General features: G+C 61.5%; 1 protein-coding gene across 3 annotated transcripts; it reads right to left on the bottom strand.

Annotated features, from left to right (window-relative positions):
- Nucleotides 1-451: 451 nt before the first annotated feature.
- Nucleotides 452-19,672, bottom strand: KCNJ4 (potassium inwardly rectifying channel subfamily J member 4). Of its 3 annotated transcripts, none has more exons than XM_037160704.2 (2): nt 19,576-19,672; nt 452-2,142 (listed from the first exon to the last, which is right to left on the bottom strand). In XM_037160704.2, the coding sequence occupies exon 2, from the start codon at nt 2,101-2,103 to the stop codon at nt 769-771; it is 1,335 nt and encodes a 444-aa protein (XP_037016599.2). In that variant the 5' UTR covers nt 2,104-2,142; nt 19,576-19,672; the 3' UTR covers nt 452-768. The 3 variants fall into 3 exon arrangements, with proteins under 3 accessions (XP_037016599.2, XP_053517910.1, XP_037016598.2); XM_053661935.1 differs by lacking the exon at nt 19,576-19,672 and adding an exon at nt 9,824-9,910; XM_037160703.2 differs by lacking the exon at nt 19,576-19,672 and adding an exon at nt 6,311-6,439.
- Between the last annotated feature and the right edge of the window lie 3,257 nt (nt 19,673-22,929).

Genomic DNA, 22,929 nt, shown 5'->3' with positions numbered 1-22,929 from the left:
TATACTTTATTAAAAATATATAGTTACAAACTCCATTGTCAGTCTGGGCTGGGCCCAGGGTCCCGGAGGGACCACAGGAAGGGGTGGCCTTTGTCCTGCCCTTCGGGGTGCCATGTCTGCACCCAAACCCAATGCCATCCAGGGGACAAGATGGCTGGCTTTGAGGGCTCTGAAGGACCAGCCAGCTGGGCAGGGCCAGGGCAGGGGTGAGGCTGGGTGGGCGGGAGGAGGGGTGCACAGAGAGGGCTGCACCCCCTTGTCCTGCAGGTACAAATGGCAGAAGTGGATGCGGTGCCTCCATCCCTCTCCATTTAGAGATATTTACAACAGAAAGTCATGAGCAACAGGCCACAGTCATGCAAAAGAAACGCACCCCTCCCTCCTCCCCCCACACTAACCCCTGCCCACCCCAGAACCCCGTGATGCCCACCCCCCCAGAAGTCCAGCCGCCTTCCCCAAGGTTCTGAGAACAAAGGGGCCGTGTCCTTGAAGGGTTGATGGGGAGCAGAGGTGGGGGGTCTGGGTCCCCGAGCCACCAGCACGTAGGCACTGGGGGAGCTGGGGTGGCAGGGCTGAGGGTTCCTGGGACCTTCCCAGGCTTGGGTTCCGAAGCCAGTAGGGAGGGGCCCCCAGCTTTAAAGCCCCGCCTCCCTCTGGAAGGTCCATGGAGCCAGGGTCGGCTCTGTCCTGAATGTGGAGGGGGGGGTCCTGGCATCCCACCCCGGCAGCAGAGGCTCTTGCAGGAGGTGACGGGGCGGGGCCCGGAGGTCAGATGGCGGACTCCCTGCGGTAGGAGACGTTGTCCAGCGGGAGGGTGGACTGCATGCGCTCCAGATCCAGGTGGCTGCCGAACTCTAACATTCGGATGATGCCCGCCTCCTCCTTGGAGCCTGCCTCCAGACCCAGGCCTGCGGCCACAGCCGCCGCAGCCGCCGCCTCCTCCTCCATCTCCTCTTCCTCCTGGCTCATGAGGGCCAGCTCGTTCTCATAGCAGAAGGCACTGGGCGGGGGCGGGGGAGCGGGCAGCACGGTGATCTTGCTCTCCTGCAGTTCCCGGGCAGAGCAGCAGGGCGTGCCGGCCACCTCGTAGGTCTTGTGGAAGCGTGAGTAGTCCACCTTGTAGTGGCTCTTCTCCTCAAAGACCACGGGCTCGAAGCGGTGGCCCCACAGGATCTCGCTGGCCAGGTAGGAGCTGCGGGCCTGGGTGGTCATGGCCGTGGCCTCCACCATGCCCTCAAGGATGACCACGATCTCGAAGTCCTCGGACTCCAGCTCCTCCTTGCCCATGCTGTACAGCGGGCTGTCCTCGTCAATCTCGTGGACGATGATGATGGGCGACACCAGGAAGATGCGGTCCAGGCCGATGTCATAGCCCACGTTGAGGTCCCGCTGGTCCAGGGGCAGGTACTCGCCCTCCTGGGTCATGTAGGGCTTGATGAGCTGGGCCCGCACGTGGGCCTCCACGATGTGGCTCTTGCGCAGGTTGCCCACACGCCACATCAAGCAGAGCTTGCCGTCACGCACCGAGATGACCGCGTGGTGGCTGAACAGCAGTGTCTGTGCCCGCTTCTTGGGCCTCGCCATCTTGGCCATGATGGTGCCGATCATGAAGGAGTCAATGACGCAGCCCACGATGGACTGGACCACCACGGCGATGACCGCCAGTGGGCACTCCTCCGTCACGCACCGGAACCCGTAGCCGATGGTCGTCTGCGTCTCCACCGAGAACAGGAAGGCGCCCAGGAAGCCGTTCACATGCATGATGCACGGCTTGGGGGCTGCCGGCGCGGCCCCGCTGCTGCCTGCAGGGGCCCCCGCCGAGGCCACCGCTGGGCTGGCCTCCAGGTCACCGTGGAAGAAGGCGATGCACCAGAAGAGGAGGCCGAAAAAGAGCCAGGAGACAAGGAAGGCCGCGGAGAAGATCATGAGCATGTAGCGCCAGCGTGTGTCCACGCAGGTGGTGAAGATGTCCGCCATGTAGCGCTGCGACTTGTTGCTCAGGTTGGCGAAGTAGACGTTGCATTGGCCGTTCTTCTTGACAAAGCGGTTGCGGCGTTTCCGCCGGGGCACGTGGGCCTGCCCGTTGCGGCTGTGCCCGAGCATGTCCTGAAGCCGGCGTGGTCACCTGGGAGGACGCGGGGCCTGGTGAGGGGGAGAAGCCAGACACATGAGGTGCTGGGAAGCAAATGCCCGCCATGGGGGTGGCCTCTCCGAGGGCCCCCGGGAACCCTGGCTCCTGTGACGAAGCACCGGCCAAAAATGCTCAGAAAGAGAAGAGCCTGGACCGGCACCCGAGACTTCCTCCGCCCTGACAGTAACCGTGGCCCTGACAACAGGAGGGTCAGGACCTGAGCCGGTGCCTCCGGGGCTGGCCCAGCTCCGGGACTGGGGCCTGCCAGGCCAGAAGCTGAGCCACCAGGACCCAGGTCCTAGTCCTAGGCCCTCACGCTGCTCCCTCCAGCCCTCCTTTGCCCACATTTCCAAGCCAGAGTTTCCTGATGTCCATCTTGGCTGCACCCTCCCACCGAGTCCTGTGGGTGCTCTGGTCCTGCTCACCTCCCTGGGTTCAACCTCTGCCTTCTTAGGTCTTTTGGGGGTTGGATGTTCTCCTGTGGTATCTTAGATGACTGGCCACCCGTGGGTCTTTATACTAACTTGAAATTACATAAAAATTTAACTCAGTTTCACAGTTGCACTAGCCACATTTCAAGTACGAGTGCCCACGGCTCATGGCTACCCCACTGAATGGGGCTGCTACGGGACCTTCCCATCACTGCAGCAAGTCCCACTGGACAGTGCTGGGACCTGCAGCCTCTGCTTGGTTCCCGTCCTGTCCCCAAACTTCTTGGGAGCAGTGGTGGGTGAAGACGCCCAGGAGGGTCAAGACAGAGGAAGTGGGAACCTGAGCTCTGGCTCCTGTGTCGGTACTGCTATTCCCGTGGCACAGGGAAGGGAAGAGGAGCTCAGAGAGGGGAGGTGACCTACCCAAGGCCACACAGCTGAAAAGTGGGTCCAAACGCACGTGTGTCTAACTCTTCAGCCCTGGGAGCCGTCCGTCCACACGATAAGTTCATGGTGTGGAGACCTGGGCGGGGAGGTCACACACCCACTGCCCAGCCGTATCGCCTGCGGGCAGTGCTTCCCACTGCTTTGAGCCTCACTCTCCCATTTGTAAAATGGAGATCAAACCCTAACCCTCACAGGACTCAAGGAGACAGTAGGCGCTCGGTTAGAGCCAGTTGCTCTCCCGCCTGTGTGCCTGCTTCCTGGGAGCAGAAGGAAGCTGGTGAGAGGCAGGACTGGGCTGTCAGCATCCCCAGCTGTTTCAGCAGAGGCGGCCCCTCACCCCCTGAGTGGCGAGTGGCAGGTGCACCAGCTGGGCCCACGGAGGACAGACCCTCCCTCCTCCCCTCCCTTCTGCTGGGGACCCAGGAGAGAGACGAGGCGGCCAGGGCCCCAGCGGCTGGCGGGGCTGGCCTGAGCCTGGGTTCCTGGTAACATTTTGGCCCAGAATTATATAAGGCTGAAAGTTTCTATTTTCTGTTCTATTCTTCTTCCTGATCTAATTGTGCATCTGTGGCAATGTTTATACACTTCCCCGGTTCAGGACAACTCGGTTGCCGCAGCAACCGGTGCGCGCCAACGCTGTAATTTAGAGATCAACAGCTTCAGAGTCTGCCTCTTCCAGGGAGAAACGCCCTCTCTCAGCCCAGGGAGAGTGAGCCTGCCCCCCTCCTCCCCCATGGCCACCCCACCTCTGTTCTGGGTTCTTCTCCCTTCTCCCGGGCAAAGGAGATCCCTGGTCCCACAGTCCTGGATGGAAGTCCAAGATCCATCCTGTAACTTGAGCAAGTTACTTGGCCGCCCTGGACCTCAGTTCCCTCATCCGGAACATGGGATCGGGGACACCACTCAGTCTGCAGGCCTGGTGGTAATGTGGGTTCGTGATGCTGGCCCTCGAGGGGTCATGAGTTCACCGGGCATCCTGGGCTCTCTCCTGCTCCTCCCCCAGGGTCCCACCAGCCAGGGTGCCAGGTGCACCTTCTAGGCTAGAAACAGTTTTCGGGGAGGTCTTCCTTCACTGACCGTCTCTGCCCCTGCTCTGCCCCACTGTCTGGAATGGCTCCATTAATGCCACAGAAGGACCTTGAGCAAGGGGGATTGGGAGATTGCCGATTTCAGGACCCTCGTTTTACACCTGAGGCCAAGGAATTCCAAGTGGAGACAGACTTGCTGAGGGTCCCGGGGTGAGGCAGGCTGGACCAGCCCCGAACCCGTCTCCTCACCCCACTCTGGAGGGTCCGGAGGAGGCAGGAAGAAGACCCCGCTCCTGCCACCTGTCACATTCTCCCTCCGATTTGGTGGCACTGCAGGTCTCCTCCTGGCCTACAACTCCCATTGCAAAGCACAGCTGATAAGCGGCAGCAGCCCCAGGAGTCCCAGCAGCGGGGCCGAGTCTCCAGAGCTGCGCCCTCTCCGTGCGTGGGAGACACACATGGGAGACGGAATGGGCAACACGGGACAGCACCTCCTCAGGCGCAGCTGAGGGCTCAAAGTCCTGGCAGAGGCAGCGGAGGGTGGATCTCGCTATGGGGGAGATCGTGGCAGATCGAGGGCAGTAGGTGTCCCCTGCTGCCCACAGACCCCGGGAGGTCAGACTCTCTTCTCTCAGTGAACGTGGCAAGCCCACGTTTTCCCTGTCCCGGCGCAGTGGCTTCGCCTGCACTGGGAGTCTATCCATTTTTCTGTCTGTGTGACCATGGGCAAATTACTTAACCTCTCTGGTTCCTGAACCCCTCATCTCTCGGTGAAGCTAATGACAGCCCTTCCTGAGTAGGGTTGTGATTTAGAATAAACCGGACTGTGGATGCCACATGCCCAGAACACGGCTGGGGATGGAGAAGCGGTCACTCCTGAGGCTGATGGACCCCCCGGGGTTCAGTGCTCCAAGCCATTTCTCACGGCCCCGCCCAGTTAGTTCCGACACCAGCACTTGGAAGAGCAGTGGCCTTGGAGTCTCACAGTGCTGGGCTGAAAGTGGGCTCCGGCGGGGTCCTTGACACCTCTGAAGCTCAGTGTCTTTTTTAAAACACACTTTATTTTATTTATTTTTAGAGAGGGGAAGGGAGGGAGAGAGGGAGAGAAACATCCATGTGTGGTTGCCCCTCACTGGGGGCCTGGCCCACACCCCAGGCATGTGCCCTGACTGGGAATTGAACTGGCGACCCTTTGGTTCACAGCCTGCACTCAATCCACTGAGCCACACCAGCCAAGGTTAAGTGTCTTCATTTGAGAGAGAAGATAGCAAAGCCCACCTTGCAGGGTGGTTGTGAGGGCCAGGCACAGGTTGTCAATTGTCATTAAAGCACAGGCCACTCGGCGGGTGCTCAGGTAATGCTGCTCCTCCCCCAGACCCCCTTCTGAAGCCTGACATCCCACACACACCTCGCCCTCCCCCAGGGCAACGGTGTGACCTCACAACACCCACCCGGCATTTAGCACTGGTGTTCTGGGTGCTTTCCCAGGATCAGTTCTTCATCCTCACCGTGACCTCAGAGGAAGTCGCCTCTCTCACCCTACTGACCAAATAAGACACCCCGGGCACAGAGAGGTCCAGCAGCTGGCCCCAGTTCACACAGCCCATAAGCAGTGGACTCTGGGTTTGGACCCGGGCAGTCGATACCAGAGCACGTTCGTAAGACGCTCTGCTCTCCTGCCTCGGAGAAACGCTGTCACGTTGCACGTCCCTCCCACTTAGCAAACATTTGTCACTTTGTGCAAGGTTCTGTCACGCCAGTCCTGCTGGGAAAGGACAAACTGGGTCACAGGGAGTTGGAGCCAGGACCCAGGTCCCTGATTTCAGGTCCAGCCGGAGCCCGCTTGCACAGGTGACTCAGGCTCCGGGGCGGCTCTGAGCAGCGGGGTGACCCAGCTCATTCCGCCAGCTCTGCTCCCGGCCATTTGGCCTGCAGGTGAACAGGCTTAGAAAGCAAGTTCCCCAGAAAGTCCCCACAGGCCTTCCGGTCCTGGCCGAGTGGCCGGAGCTGCCGGCCGGCCGGAGGAACGAGGGCCACTCCTCCAGCCTGTAAGCGTGGCCTTGGCTGCGCTGCCCACACCCGGCCCCTGCCTGCGGGGAAAACTCCCTGCACCCCCCCAAAACTCCCCTCCCCCAGCGGGAGCCCCTCCTACTGGCTAGCCCACCCCACCCGGCACAGGGCACCCCGAACATCTGTGCCCCTCTTCCCTACAAGGGTTGGAAGGTGACAGGGGCTCCTCAAAGGCTTCTCTTTTCCAGACCCCAGTCTCTCACCGAGGGAGATTCGTTAGCCACCGCCTTGCTGCGAGGCTGGGAGTCTGGTCTCCTGCACGTGTCCTCCGAAGTGGCACCTTCGGTCACTGTTTCCCCACGCGCCTGACCCACAGGTCATACACGGCCTCGGACTCGCCCAGCCCCCTCGGCTGCGGAGAGATGCTCCCCACGTAACGGGCAGAGGCGAGCCCTCCCCCGCTGCAAGCTCTTGGAGGATGTCTGTCGTGATGTGAGAGAGAGGATGAGGGTCTCTGGTCCCGTGGGGGTCCCCAAAGGGCCCTTGGAGGAAGTGGCATTTAAACTGAGACCTGAGTGATAAGTGGGAATCAAGTTGGTCATGAGAACTGTGTGTCACAGTGTGAACGGTGGGGTGTAGAACATTCCAGAAAGAGTCTGGTGTGTCGCAAATCTGCGGCAACGCCAGGTGGCAGGAGTGGAGTGAGCAGGAGGGACTGTGGCCCAGGTGAGGCTGCAGGAGCCGGGGCAGGAGGCAGGGGGCAGGGTTGTGGGCTTCATCCTCACGGCTGTGGGCAGCAGGCCGGCCCTGTTTCACTGGGTTTGGGCATTTACATGGTCTTGGGAAACCCTTACGACAAGTGGGAATGAGGAGTAATGCCCCGTGAGCCCCTGTGTATCCACCACCATTCGTAAGAAAGAAAACACCACAACAGAGCCCCAGGGCGCCCCTGCCTGTCCGAGGTGGTGGGGACCCTGGAGTCAGGAGTGTCTGACACTACGTGGGGCCCAGTGAAAGCAGGAGGCCAGCCAGGGGCCCCTGCTGCTGCCCAGGCAGGCGACAGTGGCCGCTCGGAGCTGCCAGGGCCGTGGCAGTGGAGTGCCAGAGAAGTGATCGGATTTGGGACGATTCGGGACGAAGATCCGGGGTGGGGGACTGGATGGGGGAGCTGGGGAGAGGGATGACAGGGTTGGTGGCGGCGGGGGCTGAAGGAGGACCAGGTCTGAGGAGTGACACCTCCCAGTGTGCGGTGGCCTCAGAATGTCCTAACGAAGATGTCCAGGCGTGTTGGATGCCAGGTCTGCCGCTTAGGTCTCGGCTGCCCAATGACGCTGTCAGGGGCCAGGGCGGACAGGCCGGGGGCCAGACTGCTGGACGACTAGAGAGGAGGGCCCAGCCCCGGCCCGGCCCAGCCTGCAGGAGGAGCAGGCTTGCCCCAGCACCGGGGGCCAAGGGGCAAAAGAGCGGTGGGGGGGGGGGGCTCGGGGGGTATAAGCGCCCGAAGCCGGGGAAGGGCGTGTTTTAGCCGAGTTGCCCGGTGGGCCCTGACCAGCCCAGACCACCAGAGGCCACCGGCCCACCTCCCTTCTCCACTTGGATGCCCTCCCTCCCTCCCCCACCAGATGGGGCAGAGACTCCTCTTGAGCCAGGAGAAGGGGAGGTGCTGGGGTCAGGGTGGCTGTGCTGGGCCCGGGCTCCCTTCCCCAGCGCAGGTGGCCTCACACGGGCTTTGGCCGTTGTCCCCATCCTGGCACCTCAGCTAGTGGGGGGTAGGGGGCATCAGACATGAAGATCCCAGTCCCTTACCCTTGTACTTGGCCTCTCAGCAAAAAAGTCTCGGGGAGCTGGGGCTGCTGGTCAGGGGCCAGGGTCGCCCAGAGCTTTGGGTGGGTGCTGATGCCCCTCATTCCCAAGCACAGGATTCCCTGGATTTTCGACCTGGCCCAGAGGCTGCACCTAAAAAGAGGCGCGGGCAGGGGGAGGACTGGGGAAGAGGAATGAGAGCCGAGGGCCAGGCTCGCGCCCTCCCTTGCTCTGGGTGGCCCTCGTGGCTTTGGCGAGCCATGGAACTGCCCCTGGCACCGTGTACGCTCCTGGGACCTCAGCAGGCAGACAGCCGCACCCACGGGGAGCCGGGCACCTGGCTGGCCCTGCCCAGCCCGGAAGCAGCTGGCCGCCCGCCCTGAGCAGCTCACCACGCAGCCAGCAAAAAGAAGGAGGGAGCCCTGGAGGAGCGACGCGGGTCCTCAAGATGTGTTTTCAAGTTGAGAAAAGGCAGCAGTGGTGAATACCAAGTATAGTAGCTACCATTTGTACAAAGAAGGAGAGAAAGAAATTTATAGACACACATATTTGCTTGTCTGTGTCGTCTACGGAAGGAGACCCAGGCGACGGCGCCTCCGCTGCCTGTGGGGAGGGGAAGCGGGTGGCTGGGGCTGGGGCGGGAGGAGGAATTCTCACTGTAGTCCCGTGGTGTCTTTTTAATTTTAGAACCATATGAATGTATTACCTACAGAAAAAAGACACATAGAAAGTTTTAAAACCAGCGTGTACATATGTGTATGTTTCTGAGAAAGATCAGAGCTTTCATAAGGTCCTCAAAAGGGACAGCGATCCCAGAAAGCTTGAAAACGCCTCACCTACATGCTTTGCAGCCATGGGAAAGTGCCTTAACCTCTCTGAGCCACACCTGTAAAACGGGGAGGAATAACGCTCACGTCATAGGCTTGTTTCCAAGAGGGACACTGACACTGGGAGGTAAGGGCTTATGTACTGTAAAGGGCAGAGCCCTTCTTGGAGGGGGTGGATTCGAGTCACCTCCCATTCTCTCCACAGCCCCCTCGGGGGCTCCTCTGAAACACCTTCCCCCCAGCAGCTCTGCCCGGGGCCTGGCTGGCCCTTGCTTCCTCTGCGACTCCTCCAGGCCCGAAGGCGCCTCTCGGCTGCCCTCCCCACTCCCCCTGCTCCATCCTCTACTGCACGCCCTGGGCAGTGCCCAGGCTGAAAATGCCACCCGGCCCCTATCTCCCTCCCAAACAGTGATGAGCAAACTTGGCTCCCACTGCCGAAGTCTGCTGGATTTCTGTCTAAGGCACAGCACACTCGGCACCGACCAGTCGCCCCTCCCCTGCCTTCTCCATCTCAGTCTGTGGCGACCTGAGGGCCTGCTGCCCGGGTGTCATCCTTCGACCAAAGCCAACAGCAGTAACAGTGGTGCCACTTACATTTAGTGCTTGCTGGGGACTGGGTCCTGGCCACCCCTTTAATCCTCATGACACCCTGGAGGGGGGTGCTGCTGTTTTCATCCCTGCTGGGGGTTCGGGGGCTCCCCCAAGCAGGAGAACCCCGAGGAGTGGGACCTGGACGCCGGCCCCACACCCGGTCCGTGTCGCCTGCACGGGGCGCCCCGACGACTCCGCGGCCCCTCCCCGCACCTCTGTGCCCCTCTCCCGGTCCGCGCCTCTGCCCGCAGGCCCATCTCCACCAGCTTGGGACCCACGGCACTCCTCCTCAGCGTAGAGCTCTCGGGGCCCCTCGACTTCTCCCCTCCACCCCTCACCCCGACTCCCAGCCGCTTGGGCCTTTCTTCTTGTCCCTCGGACACACCGAGCTTGTTCGTGTCTCTGGCTCTTTACGTGGGCTGTCCCTTCTGGTCGAAATCCTCTGAGACACGGCTGCTCCCACCCTCCCGCCACGCAGGCCTGGATTCAAAGGCTGCCTCCTCCCGGAGAGACCCGCCCCGCCTGCCGGGCACTCTGTCTGGTCTGCGTCCTGACCTCCTTGCAGCTCCTGTCCCACGCCATCCGCAATCTCCTTAAGTGCAGGGACCTTGACGCTCTGCCTCACCCCAGGCCCCAGACGCCGAGCAGACATGTGATGACTGACAAAGCAACGAGATAATTCCAGCCGGTCATAATTCCCATAAAGGACCCGAGCAGGGCGATGTGGCAGAACGTGACCAAGCCGGAGCTATTTTTGTCACTGCAGTCAGGGAGAACCTCTCAACAAAGGTGGTCTCTAAGTGGAGGCCAAAAGGAGACCTTCTGTGACACTGGCGCAGGGGCAGGACACCTGAGGCCTCGAGCCTCTGCCTCCCCCTCCCTCAGAGCGCTGTCCCCCAGGTGTCCTCCCAGGGGGTCAATGGGGCATCTCAGCGTCACAGCCAGGGTCCTAGGCTCGGAGGAGAAGCTCCAAGGACTGGAGTGAGGGGCGGCGCGGGCAAGGCCCAGCAGGGTGCGGGCAACAGGTCTTAGGAGGTCAGAGGCAGCGACAGCAACACTCGGGCCCTGCTCCCACCCCAGCTCACCTGCGGCCATGAATGCCTACTACGTGCAGGCAAAGTGCTGCAGCTTATGCATCACTTCTGACCATCTGCCCAGCTGGCTACTGAAGCCAGAGGCTCTCAGGCTCCATTCATTCATTAGCTCATCACCCCAACCGTATGCCGAGCTGCAGCGGCATCTGCCCTCCCGCCTGGTGTGTCTCCAGCACAGCCCAGCGCCTTGCCTCAGAGGATGCTCCGCAAATCACTATGGAATGAATGGACATTTACCAAGCACCTACTATGTGCTGGGGGAAGAGAAGTGAGATATGGCCCCACTTTGCTGAGCTCCACGTGTTAAGTGTGTGGCGACAGGAGACAAAGGGTCTGCGCGGCCACGGGGCTTAGAGAGGAGGTGCCCAGGAGGGTGTGAGCAAGCAGGGAGCGCAGAGGTGAAGCAGGTCTAGAGAGAGCGGGGCCGGGAGCCAAGTGTGCCGCTGGGCAAGGAGCGGAGGGTCTAAGGACACAGCAGCGCCCCCCAGGTTTCTGGGTACTTATGTTCTTTGGAACCAAGCACCCTGGAAGAGAGGGGTCTGCACACCCAAGCCCCCGCCAGTGGCACCCACGGGAGTTCTCCACAGAGTAGCAGCTTGCAAACTTTTTGACTAAGACCCAGAGTAAAAATAAACGTACCACATACCACCATTCATTCCACAATGTGTATTTTAAAGGCTGACACAAAAGCATCAAATTAATGCTTACCCTCAGTACCTGCAAAGTGCTTGCTATTTTCTTTGCATTTTGTTTTTAAAAAAATAAGGAGTAAACTCACTAAATCAACTTCACAACCACTGATGGGTCAGGACCTGCAAGTCATTCCGAAAGCATGGCCCTGTGAGGTGTTCAGGGGTTGCGGGTGGGTTGCAATGGGGGTCTCAGCTCAACTTGAAGCTGTGGCTGATGGGCTTGGACCATGGGCTTTTGCGGGCACAGCCAAGGGGGGAGTTGTTGGAGGTCACAGGGATACCTGGGACAGGCTGTCAGACCTTTAAGGCCGCAGGACTGCTGTGCTGGGGCCCAAACAATAGGGACTCTGGGTTCTGGGTCCAATCTCGTCTCCTGAACCAGTGTTAAAGCCCCTGCTGCCCCCTGCTAACATATGCCACTCAGCAGTTGCTTGCATACCTCCAATGACAGGCAGCTCACCCCTTCCTCAGGCAGCCTCCCAGAGTGTGGGGAGTGAGGCTCTGCCTTGCTGAGTGCAGGGGGTAACTGGAACTCTCTCCATAGCTGGCTGCACCCTCCCCTCTCTGTCTCCTGGCCTATCATCTCCGGGAGCCATCTCCAGCATGAGGCCACAGCCCACTCCGTACCCCATCCGGTTCCCTCTCTCCCCTGTTGCCCAGTTCCTGCTCCATGTTTAGGGGACGGTGCTGAAGCCCAGCCAGAGAGAGGCTCTTTCCGAGGTCAGGTGGCTCAGGATCTGCAGCTGCAGGCCTGGCGCTGGCCCCAGCCAGCCCTACCCCCACCCAAGCAGGTCAGAGGACTGAGAGGGCACAAGGGCAGCTCAGCACAAAAGTCGGGTGCTGACACCCAAGACAGCCAGAAAGTCAGTATCTGAAGGTGGTGGCTGCCAGGTGTGGGGGCTGGAAGCCCAGACATCCGCCAGATGCTGCCCCCGAGTGGTGGGACCACACAGCAGCTTGTGTCAACAGCTGGCCACGTTACACTCACAGGCTCATGGGATCTCCCCAGCATCCCCCAGCAGATGCAAGGGCACAGGCCCACCCTTATGGCTCAGGGCAAGGAGGCTCGGAGAGGAGAAAAAGCTGCCCAAGATCACACAGCCACTCAGGGGTGGAGCTGCACTTGAACCCAGGCCTGCTTCCCATCCACAGGCCTCGGCTGGGACAGCTGAGGGTGAAGGAGATAAGCCTTGGGGGTGAAGTGGGAACAGGGGGAAGTGGCCACCCTTCCTGTCAAGAATAGGCTGGGACCCTCGGGCCCCAGAGTGCAGAACAAAAGTCAAAGGAGGAGGCAGTTATCAATGAGCAGAACTCTCTAGAACAGCGGTCCCCAACTTTTTAACACCATGGACTGGTTTTGTAGAAGACTATTTTTCCATGGACTGGGGGTCTGGGGAATGGTTCAGGGATGATTCGAGTGCGTTACATTCAGGCTCACCTCCTGCCGTGAGACCCAGTTCCCGACAGGCCCGGACCAGTACCGGTCTGCAGCCTGGAGTCGGGACCCCTGTTCTAGAGACAAGGGGGCTGCCTTGGGAGATAGTGAGCTCCCCATCAAGTGGGGTGTGGGAGGCTCTGATGCCTACATGTCAGAGTAGTGGCAGCCCCTTCTGTCCCCGTGTTACCCACAGCCAGGGCCCCTCTAGTTCTGTGCCTGCTACCTCCCCCGTCTGGCCTCACGGAGCTCCTGAATCACTGGCCCCCATCCCACCTGTCCCAGGCTGGTGGCACCTTAACTCTACAGGGACTTCTTAGGCCAACAGTGGGAGAGGAGGAGCTCCTGCAGGGAGTTTGGGGTGGAGGTTGGGAGACGGACATGGGGTGGGGTGGGGGGAGACAGCTGAGAAGTCCCAGAGAGTCCCAGAGGCCGCCTAGACGGTGCAACCTGGCGCTGACTCCGCCACCACCCCCTCCCCCGCTCAGTAAAATAAACGGGACCAGGCCATCACAGTGCATGGACGTACTCTGTCCTCCCTGGCCACGAAGCCCCCACGGGGCCACAGCGGGTGGGGGGGTAAGGGGGAGTCAGGCACATCTCCCGGCACCACAGGTGGTCTGTGTTTCACAGAGGACCTAAGAAGGTTCCTACGGGGACAGTGAGCCGGTCAAGGTCGGGTGGTGTAAGTGGCTGAGCCCAGACGCAATCCCTGGCCTGCCTGAAGTGGCAGCCTTCCTAATTCAGCTGCAGCAGCTGCGTCCCTTCCCTCTCTCCGGCCTGGGCTTTGCCCAGGAGTGGGGTTGTTGAGAGGAAGCCCTTCCCTTTCCTCTCCAAACCCGGCTGACACAGGGCATGTCTGGAGACAGACAGGCGTCCGCAGCCCTGGGGGTGGGAGGTGGAGCAGGGACGGGAGTCCAGGTTCCGGCCAGCCCAGCTCTGCCACCACCACTGTACGAGCTGGGGCACATCGCCGTGGTCTCTGGGCTCACCTGCTCCCTCTCCCACTGGAGCGAAGGTGAAAAAGCAGACGAAGGAGCAAATCGGAGTTGCCAGGTAAAGCTGGGCAGAGTTTTCTCCACTGTTCAAAGGCCTGGGGGTGCCTCTGCCCATCTGTCCCCCTGTGCTCTGCCCACCCGAGCTGGCCTGGGGCAGAGCTCCCAGCAGACAGGTCACCATGACAACGCTTCCTCCCTACACAGCTGGGGTCTGGACCACGGAGGCCCACCTTCCTCAGCAGCCCCTGTCCTTGACCCACCGATGCCCCTCATGGGCACCTCTCCTCCCACTGCTTACAGAGGGCAGATGTTCCTGACGCTGGCACTAGGGCTGGTCAACAGTCAGCCAGGTAGCCACAGGGAGGGGGGACACTGCCTCGGGGAAAGAACGGGGGCCCCAGGCTAGAAGAGAGGCTCGCTCCCTCCTCCAGGAGGCCGACTGGAGGGTCCCAGGGCAGTGGGAACTTCAGCACCGTAGGCCAAGGGCATGCAGCCCTTCCACCTGTGCCTTGGGTGAACTCTTGCTTTTCACGGAGCCTCAGTTTCTTCCTCTGCCAAGTGTGAGTGATGGTCCTCACAAGGTGGCAGGAGGGTTAAGTGAGGTCATGAATGCAAGGGTGGCACACAGGGAGTTGTCCCTGCAGCAGGGCCCCTAAGGAAGCCTCTTTGTCACCCCAGCCACCGAGCAATGTCACCATCTATCCAAATAGCTCTCGTGTGTGTGAGTGTGCATGTGTGAGTGTGTGCACATGGCTGTGGGTACGTGTTGGGAGGAGACAAGGCCCAGGAGTGCAAAGGGACATGCAGGGGCCACACCCTGGCATTCTTCCCACCCATCCGCCTGGCCTATGTCCTGAAAAGAACCATGGTCTGAGAATCGGGCAAAACCCACCCGTTCAAATCCAGTCCCACCCACTTTCTACTTGTGTCCATCCAGCCACTCCCCCGGCTGAGCCTCGGTTTCCCCTTCTGTAAAGGGAGAGAGTGGCCGAGGCCCCAAGTTTCAGGTTTGCCACAGGGGCCACACAGTGGGACGCAGGGGCGAACAGGCCCGGCCTCTGGGAGTGGGAGGCAGGACCCACAGCAACTTGGCGCACACCCCTCCCACCCTGCCCCCCCCCCCCGGGCTGCACCCACCCACCGCCGCGCACAGTGTGCGCGCCTGCAAGAGCGCGCGTGCGTGACTCAAGGTCTATTCATAGCTGCGCTCCGCCAGCTGCATCGTCACAAGCAGAGGGGCCTCAGCCCATATTATTATTTCAATTACCATCTGAATTAAAAGTTTGAGCAGCGATCAGCCCACGTAGCGAGGGGAAGAAGGAGCAGGAGAAAAAGAAAGACGAAAAGGAGAAGAAGGGCTGGGCCCGGAGATCCCCCCACACCCCTCAGAGGGCTGAGTGGCCGGGGAGGCTTAAAGGCTATGCCGGCCCCCAGGGTTCCTGCCTGCCTCCTGCCCAGGGCCCAGGGGCCTCGTGGGCACGGGAAGAGCACTCTGGGATGGCAGCCCAGTGGTGGCTACTTTGTGGAAACAGCTCAGAAAACCAGATTCTCGGTCACATGGATGGGCACACCAACCGCAGAGAAGGTGAGGAACTGACCTGAGGTCACACAGGAATTACACCCAGTGCTGCTGGCTCCAGGACCCTGGCGCCGAGCAGGTCCCACCCACAGTTTCCCCTGACTTCACAGGCAGTGTGACATTGGCCTTTGTGGGTGGCTCTGGGGCAGGACCAGGGAGGGCAGACGTGGACCCGCTGTGCTTGCTGGTTCCTCTTTCTGTTCCCAAAGCTGACCCCCCTCCCCACAGCCCTAGCCCGGGGCCCACACCCTCCCAGCCCTCTGCGGAACCACCCAGCTGTCTGCAGCCCCAACCCCAGACCTTACGCCCCCATCAGGCTACGAGCCCCTCCTAAACTGCTCGTGCAGGCCAGAGCCCTGGCTTAAATCTACCTCTCTGGGTACTTTTGGGCAGGTCACTCTCTGTCTCTGAACCTCAGTCTTCCCATTTGTCACACGAGTTCTCCTTTGATCGTGTCTTCAGAATGGAGCCCCCAGAGGTCCTAGGGCGAGAGTCAAGCTATAGGGGCAACAGACCATCTCCTGCAGGCTCAGGGTGGGACATTCTCCGCTCTTCCTAAGGAAGCCCCAGGGACAGCCCTGAGAATCAGGCTGGCGGGCACTCAAATCCTGGCTCCTCCACTCCCGGCTGTGTGACCTTGGGCAAACCACACAGACTCTCTGAGCTGTGGCCCCCCGTCTGCAACACTGGGACGTGGGTCCGACATTGTGGGGTGGCAGGGAAGACTAAAATGGAAGAGTCTGCCAGAGCTCCTGGCCCAATGCCTGGTGACAGCATGAGTTTCCCCGCTGGGAAATGGGTAAGTGATGGGAGCTGCCTCCCTGCTCCTCCTGGGGTATCAGAGACTCCCGGGACCTCGGAGGGGAGGTGTCATTCATCCCCGGCTCAGGATCCCCGGCAGGTACTCCTGTGGTTCTGTGTGAATGGCTCCAGCAGGGTGGTTGAGGAGCTCCCTGTCCCACAGAGCATGCGCCTCCCCTCTGGGGACCTTCTAGAAGGGCCACAGTCTTCCAGCCTAACCCTGCCTCCAGCCTGCCCCGCCTGGGACTGCCTGCAACTGGATTCTGGATGAACCTCAGAGGGAGCTTTTCAACTAGACCCAGTGACGGATGGGATCCATGTCCAGAGATGGTGGGGACGGGGCCAGAGAACAGGAAGAGAGATGGAAGGGGGCCCAGAGAAAACCAGAACCGGGTCAGGGCGGGCCTGCCACCCGGCCCCACGAGGCTGTGCATCTGCCTGTCTACTCTCAAGCAGGGCTGGGAGCCAGGAGCCCCGGGTTCAGGCCCCAGTTCTGCTTGTCCACCCCCTAAACCATCCCTTTGACCTTGTGTGTAGGGGAGTCCACTTCCCTCTCTGGGCCTTGATTTCTACTTTTGTGAAATGAGGGCACCAGGCCAGTGATTTAAGCGCCAAGCCTTCTGTCTGAATTGAGATGCTGTCCTGCTGCCCCCGCCAACATCAGGGCCTGGCTCGGCCCCACCTCCAGCCCAGCACGCCAGGAGCCTTGGAGCCCCCGGGGGTCTGTGCTTTCAGGGCCAGAGACCCTCTCTCTTCCCCTGCCCGGCCTTTCACATCTAGTCCCTTTGAAGATTCTGTTGTCCCATCTCACAGGTAAGGAGATGGGGCAGAAGGAATAATAAAGGCACCTCCTCAAGGTCACAGAGAGCAACTCAAACCCCAGGAGTCCTCCTCTGTGCCCCTGAGAGCAGTCAAACTCAAGGCTATCTTTTCTCAGGAGAGCCCCCACGATCTCAAGTGGCCAACTGCTCTCCATACAGATGTAGTCTCTGTATGGGGCAGGGTGGCCGGCTGCCCAAGGTCACACTGGACACAGTGAAAAACTGGGGTCCCGAGCACAGGCTCCCAGACTCCCAGGCCTCATCTAGCCAGGGCCACGGCAACTCGTCTGGCCTCCTGTTCAACCCTGGGGGCTCCCCAAGACTGAAATCCTTGTCTCTGCCCTAGGTCCCATTAGGCTGCTCCTGGAAGCCCCCGCCCCGGCCTTCGGGGCTCAGGCAGGAAGAGTGAGCAGGATGACAGGAGAGAAAGTTGAGGGCTGGCCACTAGTCCCCTGGCCACCCCCCACCCACACCCTCCCTCCCCTCTCCCTGCGCAGGGGGAGCTGTGGTGATGTAATGCACTCGGCTTTGGTCTTGGTGCCAATCTCAGAAGAGAGACGACAGATTGCGTGAGCCAAATTTGGCATCCTAGGGGGGGAGGCATGAGAAGTGGGGATGTGGAGGAGAGGAGGGAGGAGCCTGGGGAGGTGGGGGAGAAGCCCCCTGCCCAGCAGACCCCAGAGGCACCTGCCCTCCTTCCACTCCGGCCTCCCCCTCCACAGCCCACCTGGCCTTGGGCCCCCACCCCTCACTCTGAGAGGCCAGCCTGGCTGCTTCCTGGCCCCTCCAGCCCCGGTGCTGTCAGCCCTGTGCACCCCCCACCCCGCCACGAAACACACCGTTCCAGCTCCATTTCCCATCGCTAGTCTCCTGGTTACCATGTTGCTGGTTGTCATGTCGCTTACATGTCCTCGTGACTCAGTGGTCCCCGCAGAGGGGCCCCCTCCTCCTCACACCCCCTTCAGCTCTCGCCCCCGCCTCCCCCGGATCCACATTAAGAAGCAGCCTGCCCTATGAGCCTACACTGTTCCTCCTCCCCGTCCCTCTTATCCTGAGCTGAGAAATCTTTTTGCAGCATCTCCTACTGCTACTTCATTCTCTGGTCCACAAATGTCTGTCAAGAGCCTACTATGCTCCAGGCTCGTGCGAGCTGCTTTCAGAGATGTGGCGAAGTCTGCAAAGCCCTCAGCAATCCAGTGAAGTCAGTCCCATCACCCCCATTCTCCAGTTGAAGAAACTGAGGCTTAGGGAGGTCAAGACAGCTACCCAAGGTCACCCAGCAGAAAGTCAAGGCCAGCGCTGTCTGTCCCAGTCACCCCAAAGGCTTTTCCTGGGACAGGAGCTTCCTTTTCAAGGGTAACCCAAGGGATCCTGAAGAACAGCTCCTGAGTCCCAGGTCATCCTTGTAATTCCCGGACCCTCCCCTCTGTGGTCAGCTCTCTACTTCCAGACACATTGCCCACTCTCCGGCAGCTGTGCACCTTCCCAAAGGGGAAATGAGCCACTACTCCCATTTCCCTGCACCTTCCCCAGCCTGCGAACGGCCCTCCGCTCACTTGAGCCCGGGGGTCCTCCTTGGAGGTCAGTGCGCTGCTCTCATTCCACAGATATGGAAGGTGAGGGTCAGGGAGCAAGGGACTTGCCCCAGGCGCTGGTTTCTGGCCCAGCTAAGCTGATTTCTAGGAGCCTGAGTGGAAGATCCACAGGGCCCTCTGCCCGGTGTGGAACACCCCAGAAAGAGTCCTTCCTCCCAGCGGAGAACAGACTTGAATGTTCTTGGCTCAGCAATCTAAGCTCTGGCTTAGATGCAGGACAGCTCAATGGCCACTAGCCTTGGCTCCCGCCACAGTGCCCCCAGCCCTGACCTCACTGCCCTCTTCTGCCTTTCACTCCCTTTATCCCAGTGCAAGCCAGGGCCACAATGTGGCCCTCGGATCCCCAAAGTCCTGCAGTGCTAGAGATCACAGAGCTGGATGTGAGGAAGCAAAACAAACATTGCACACACGCACATGCACACACATGTGAACATGTGAACATACAGGGCACGGCTCCTCGGTGGGCCTTGCCTGTGTGGCCTCCCTCCTTGAGCTCTTGGTCCCCTCAACCTGCTGCTTGACATCACACTGCTCTTGAGGCCCTTCCCTGCCAACTTGGCCAGGCCACCCTGCCTCTGGCCGTCCCCCCTCACTCCTGCCTACTGCCATCTATCTCCCTGCCTCCGCTCCCCATCCTGGAGCTGGGAACCCGGGGCAGGAGTGTGATGGTGCTGGCGGGGGGCACACTCAGCCTGTCCTGAGGGGAAGTCTCCCTGCTCCTGGGTTCATCTCTCTAGGGAGGAAAACGCTGTTGGCACCTCTCCCCACAGCCAGACTCGACCACTGTAAGGTATGAAATGCCTCGCTTACTGGATCCCTGTCCCATCGCCCTGGGGTCACCAGGTCCAAAGTAGGTGCTCAAGACATGAGACATGGGATTTTGTTTTCTGTCAGATGGAAGGATCATTTGCAAATAGGCTGCAGCTGGGGCTGTGGAAAGGAGAGCCCTTCCACCCCCTTGCCACAAGTCACCTGCCTTGAAGCTCCTCTGAACCCAGCGTGACAAGTGGGGGTGGGAGGAGGCAGGGAAAGGTCGGGGATGGGGCAGGAGGTCAAGGCCAGTTCTGCCACCTCTCCCCCATTCCTGGCATCAACCCAGACCTTGCTGCTCCCGAAGACAGAAGGACAGAGCTGACAGCTACTGGGAAGTCACAGGAACCCGCGTCAGGACTAAGGTAAAGATGCTGAACAAGCGCACGCGGGGCCAAAGCGGCCGGCCCAGAACACACAGACACGCAGGCGGTGGGACAGACGGACGGACAGCGCCAGCGGAGGGCGCGGGCCAGGCTTACCGCGGGGCGGATGTCCGATGAGTGTCCGGGAGGCGGTGAGCGGGCAGCGGGCGCTACATCCCCGGCGCGGTCGGGCGGTGTCCCCAGCAGAGAGGGGAGTCCGGGCTCCCCAGTCCCGCGAACCCGGTGGTCCGGCCCCGCCCCTCCCCCGGCTGCCGGCGGGTCTGTCCGTGGGTCTCTGGGTCCCCGCGTCTCGGCGTCACCGCTCAGTCCCGGGCCGCTCGCCGCCGGCCACCCAACTTTCAGCGCTGCCCGGCGCCGCACCCTCGGCGCCGCCTGGGCGTCAGCATCCTCGGGCCCCGGCCCGGGCTCAGAGCGCGGGGCTCCGGGGGCCCATGGCTCTCGCTGCCCCGAGCTCGCGCCCCCCGCCGCCGCCGCCGCCGCCGGCCGTCCGCCCGCTGTGGCTCCGCGCGGTCCCCCGCCCCGCTGCGCTCGCCCCCGGCCGAGACCCCCGGGGCGGACCGGCCGGGGCTCCGCCGCCGCTTCCCCGCCCGCCCTCTCGGGTCCCGGTCCTCGCCCCGGGCGTCCTCCGGGCTCCCCGCCGCCTCCTCTGCCCTCTGTCCCCTGCGCGTCTCAATTCGTCTCCCGCCCCGTCTCCGTCCTCCTCCGCCTCTCGCTCCCGCGCACTCTCCGCGCGGCCCCCGCCGTCTCGGACCCCGGCCCCGCCGCCGCCGCCGCGTCCCCGGCTCGCCCGGGAGCCCGAGCTCCCGCCGCCCGCGGCGCGCCGAGAACTCCCAACTCGCCGCGAGCCGCCCCGCTTTGCGAGACTTTCGCCCCTCCTCACACGTGACCCGCGCCCCGCTGCGGGGGCCGCACCCCGCCGCCGCCCCAGCCCCGGAGCCCCGCGCGGCCTGGGGGCCCGGCGCGCCCCTTCCCCTCCGCCTGGCCGGGCGCAAGCCCCCTCCCACCCGCTGTTTGCGCGGGGCAGGGGCGGGGGCGGGGGGCTGCGTGGCCCCGCTCCTGCCGGAAATCCTGCCCGGGTTTTCCTCCTGCCTCCAGGAGCGCTCCTCCCAGAACCCATTCCGATCACCGCTCCCGGGTTTTCCACCCCCCCAAGAGGCAGGTGGAAAAGGTTCCTCGTGCTGGGAAGGGAGTGGGTGGGAAAGAGTCAGTCCGCGCAGGGTCCCCGGGCGTCGGGCCACTCCCCTCAGCGGTCCCCTGCCCCTCCTGAAGTACCAGCAGTTAAGGACCCTGGGCAGCCCGCTCCGAAGACAGCGATGGTCCTGCTGGAGGGACCCTCACGATCACCTACGGTAGCACCGCCCCACTTTACAGACTGGGAGACTGAGAACCGAGGGTCACAAGCTTGCCAAAGTCACCCAGAGGTGGCACCACTGGTCCGAACCTCAGTCTCGTGTTCTCTGCATCCCCATTACTTCAAAATGTCTTTATATGGGAGGGTCGTGCTGTTCTCCTCACCGCCCCCCCACTGTACCCCAGGACTGGAAGACCTCAGCACCCTACAGCCCCTGGGGAGCCAAACGCTTCCGAGACCATTCTGCCGCCTCACTCCAGCCCTCTGGGGACAGAGCATCTTCTCCAGGGTGCTAGAACCTAACCTGCAGTTAGACAGTCGGGAGCACTTCCCAGGGAGCCTGGCCAATATCCAGTGAAGAGAGGGAGAGACTGAGGCACCCTGGAGCTGGACTGAGAACTCACTGACTACGAAGCCTCCTGCGGCTCCCCTGTGCTGATCCCTGGAAGATGCAGCTGGCACAAGGACCACAGGGCACTGAACCACAGCCCCGCTTCCCCTCCCCACCCAAAAGGATCGAGTCCCAACTGCCCCGGGTGACGTGCAGCCAGGCCCCACCTTACCCCACACCCCATACACCTACACGTACACCCTGATTCCCACAGACTCCAGAACACACCAGATGCTTCCACACCCCTCTGCCTTTGCACGTGCTGTTCTCCCTGCCCGACACGCTCTTCCTCCCGCTCTGCCCAGAGACTTTCCTGCTGTTCTCCAAGTCCAGCCTCCATGCTGCCCCCTTGGGAAGATCTCCTGACGCCACTGCAGAAGTTGTTGTCACCCACTCATTCATTCATCCAGCACCGGGCACTAGTCTGGTTCTTGTTAACTGAGCTTGGGAGTCGGGCCAACCCGGGCTCCAAAGCACTTAGGAACTGCATGATCTTGGGCAAGTATTTTATTTAACTGGTCTGTAAAATGGGGGTCCTGAGTCCCTCCCCTCACAGGGGCAGATCAGGTGAGGCAGATGCACGGGAATGTGCAGCTCACGGTAGAGGCTCCGTAACCGCGGCCACCCCTTCCCAGTCCTCCCTTCAGCACTGGGCGGACCTCCACAGCGCATGTCCCACCCCACACCCATCTCCCTCGTTACCGGGCTGTGCCCTCGCAGGTGGGCAGCCAGGACTGAAGGTCCATGGCAGGAATCTTGGGGTGCGAACGAATGGGGGAACACAAGCCCTCTGAATGCCAGCACAGTGGCGGATACGTGCCTGCTGCCTGTCACACCTTTCCACAGGTTGAGCAGAGGAGGGCGCAGGCGCAGGGGAGGCAAATAACCTGTGGTCTCTCTACCTGGCCAGAGACCTGGCCTGGTGGTCGCCCGAGAGTGTGGGGCAGGAGGGGCAGGAGGGGGAGACGGAGGAGGGGTGTCTGCAGCTCCAGACTGTGTGTTCCTGTGGGACCAGACCTGATTCGAAGGCGCTGGGCACCAGTTTAAGGAGGGGGTGGGGCAGGAAGGGGCAGCCTGGTGGCTGTGATGTCGCAGGGGCTGAGAAGAAACATCTGGGGGCGGTCACCTTGCTTGGCCTGGTGCTGCAACCTGGTGCCCTCCTATAAGGAGGGTCCTGTGGAGGCTGAGGGTGGATGGGGAGGCGCTGGGGAGATGCATGAAGGGCAGCTCCAGGCAGGGAGAATGTCGTGGACTCAAGGCCCAAGGGTCCCTTCTCCACCATCCAACCCTTACATGACGTGACCGTGGGCAGCTCACCTCTCCTCTCCGGGCCTCGGTGCCCTCACATGTAAAGTGGAGAGGATCATACCCACTTTAAGGGGCTATCCTGAGGGTGATTAAAGTCTAAAGAGGAATCTGTCCTTGTTCATCACATGTTTGAGTAGCTTCCAGTAAGTAGGGGTGGGGAGCTGGTGGGGGGTGGGAGGCAGGCATGCAGGGAGGCTTGGGTGTCAGAACCTGGATGACCCTGGGCAACTTGCTCGTCCTCTCTGGGCCTCAGAGCATCATCGAACACAGAAGCACCCCCTGAGCACACACCGCGCGCCCAGCGCTACTCGAGGCTTTCACAGGTGCCGTCTCCTTTAAGCTTTACCAGAACTCTGAGACGGGCCCTGCTGCCGATGGGAAACTGAGGCACAGGCTGTAT

This window comes from Artibeus jamaicensis, unplaced genomic scaffold, assembly GCF_021234435.1.
Source record: "Artibeus jamaicensis isolate MK-2021 breed Jamaican fruit bat unplaced genomic scaffold, CSHL_Jam_final contig_233, whole genome shotgun sequence".
Lineage (NCBI taxonomy): Eukaryota > Metazoa > Chordata > Mammalia > Chiroptera > Phyllostomidae > Artibeus > Artibeus jamaicensis.
Note: the sequence above shows the minus strand (reverse complement) of the source record. Positions and strands in the feature narration are given on the sequence as shown.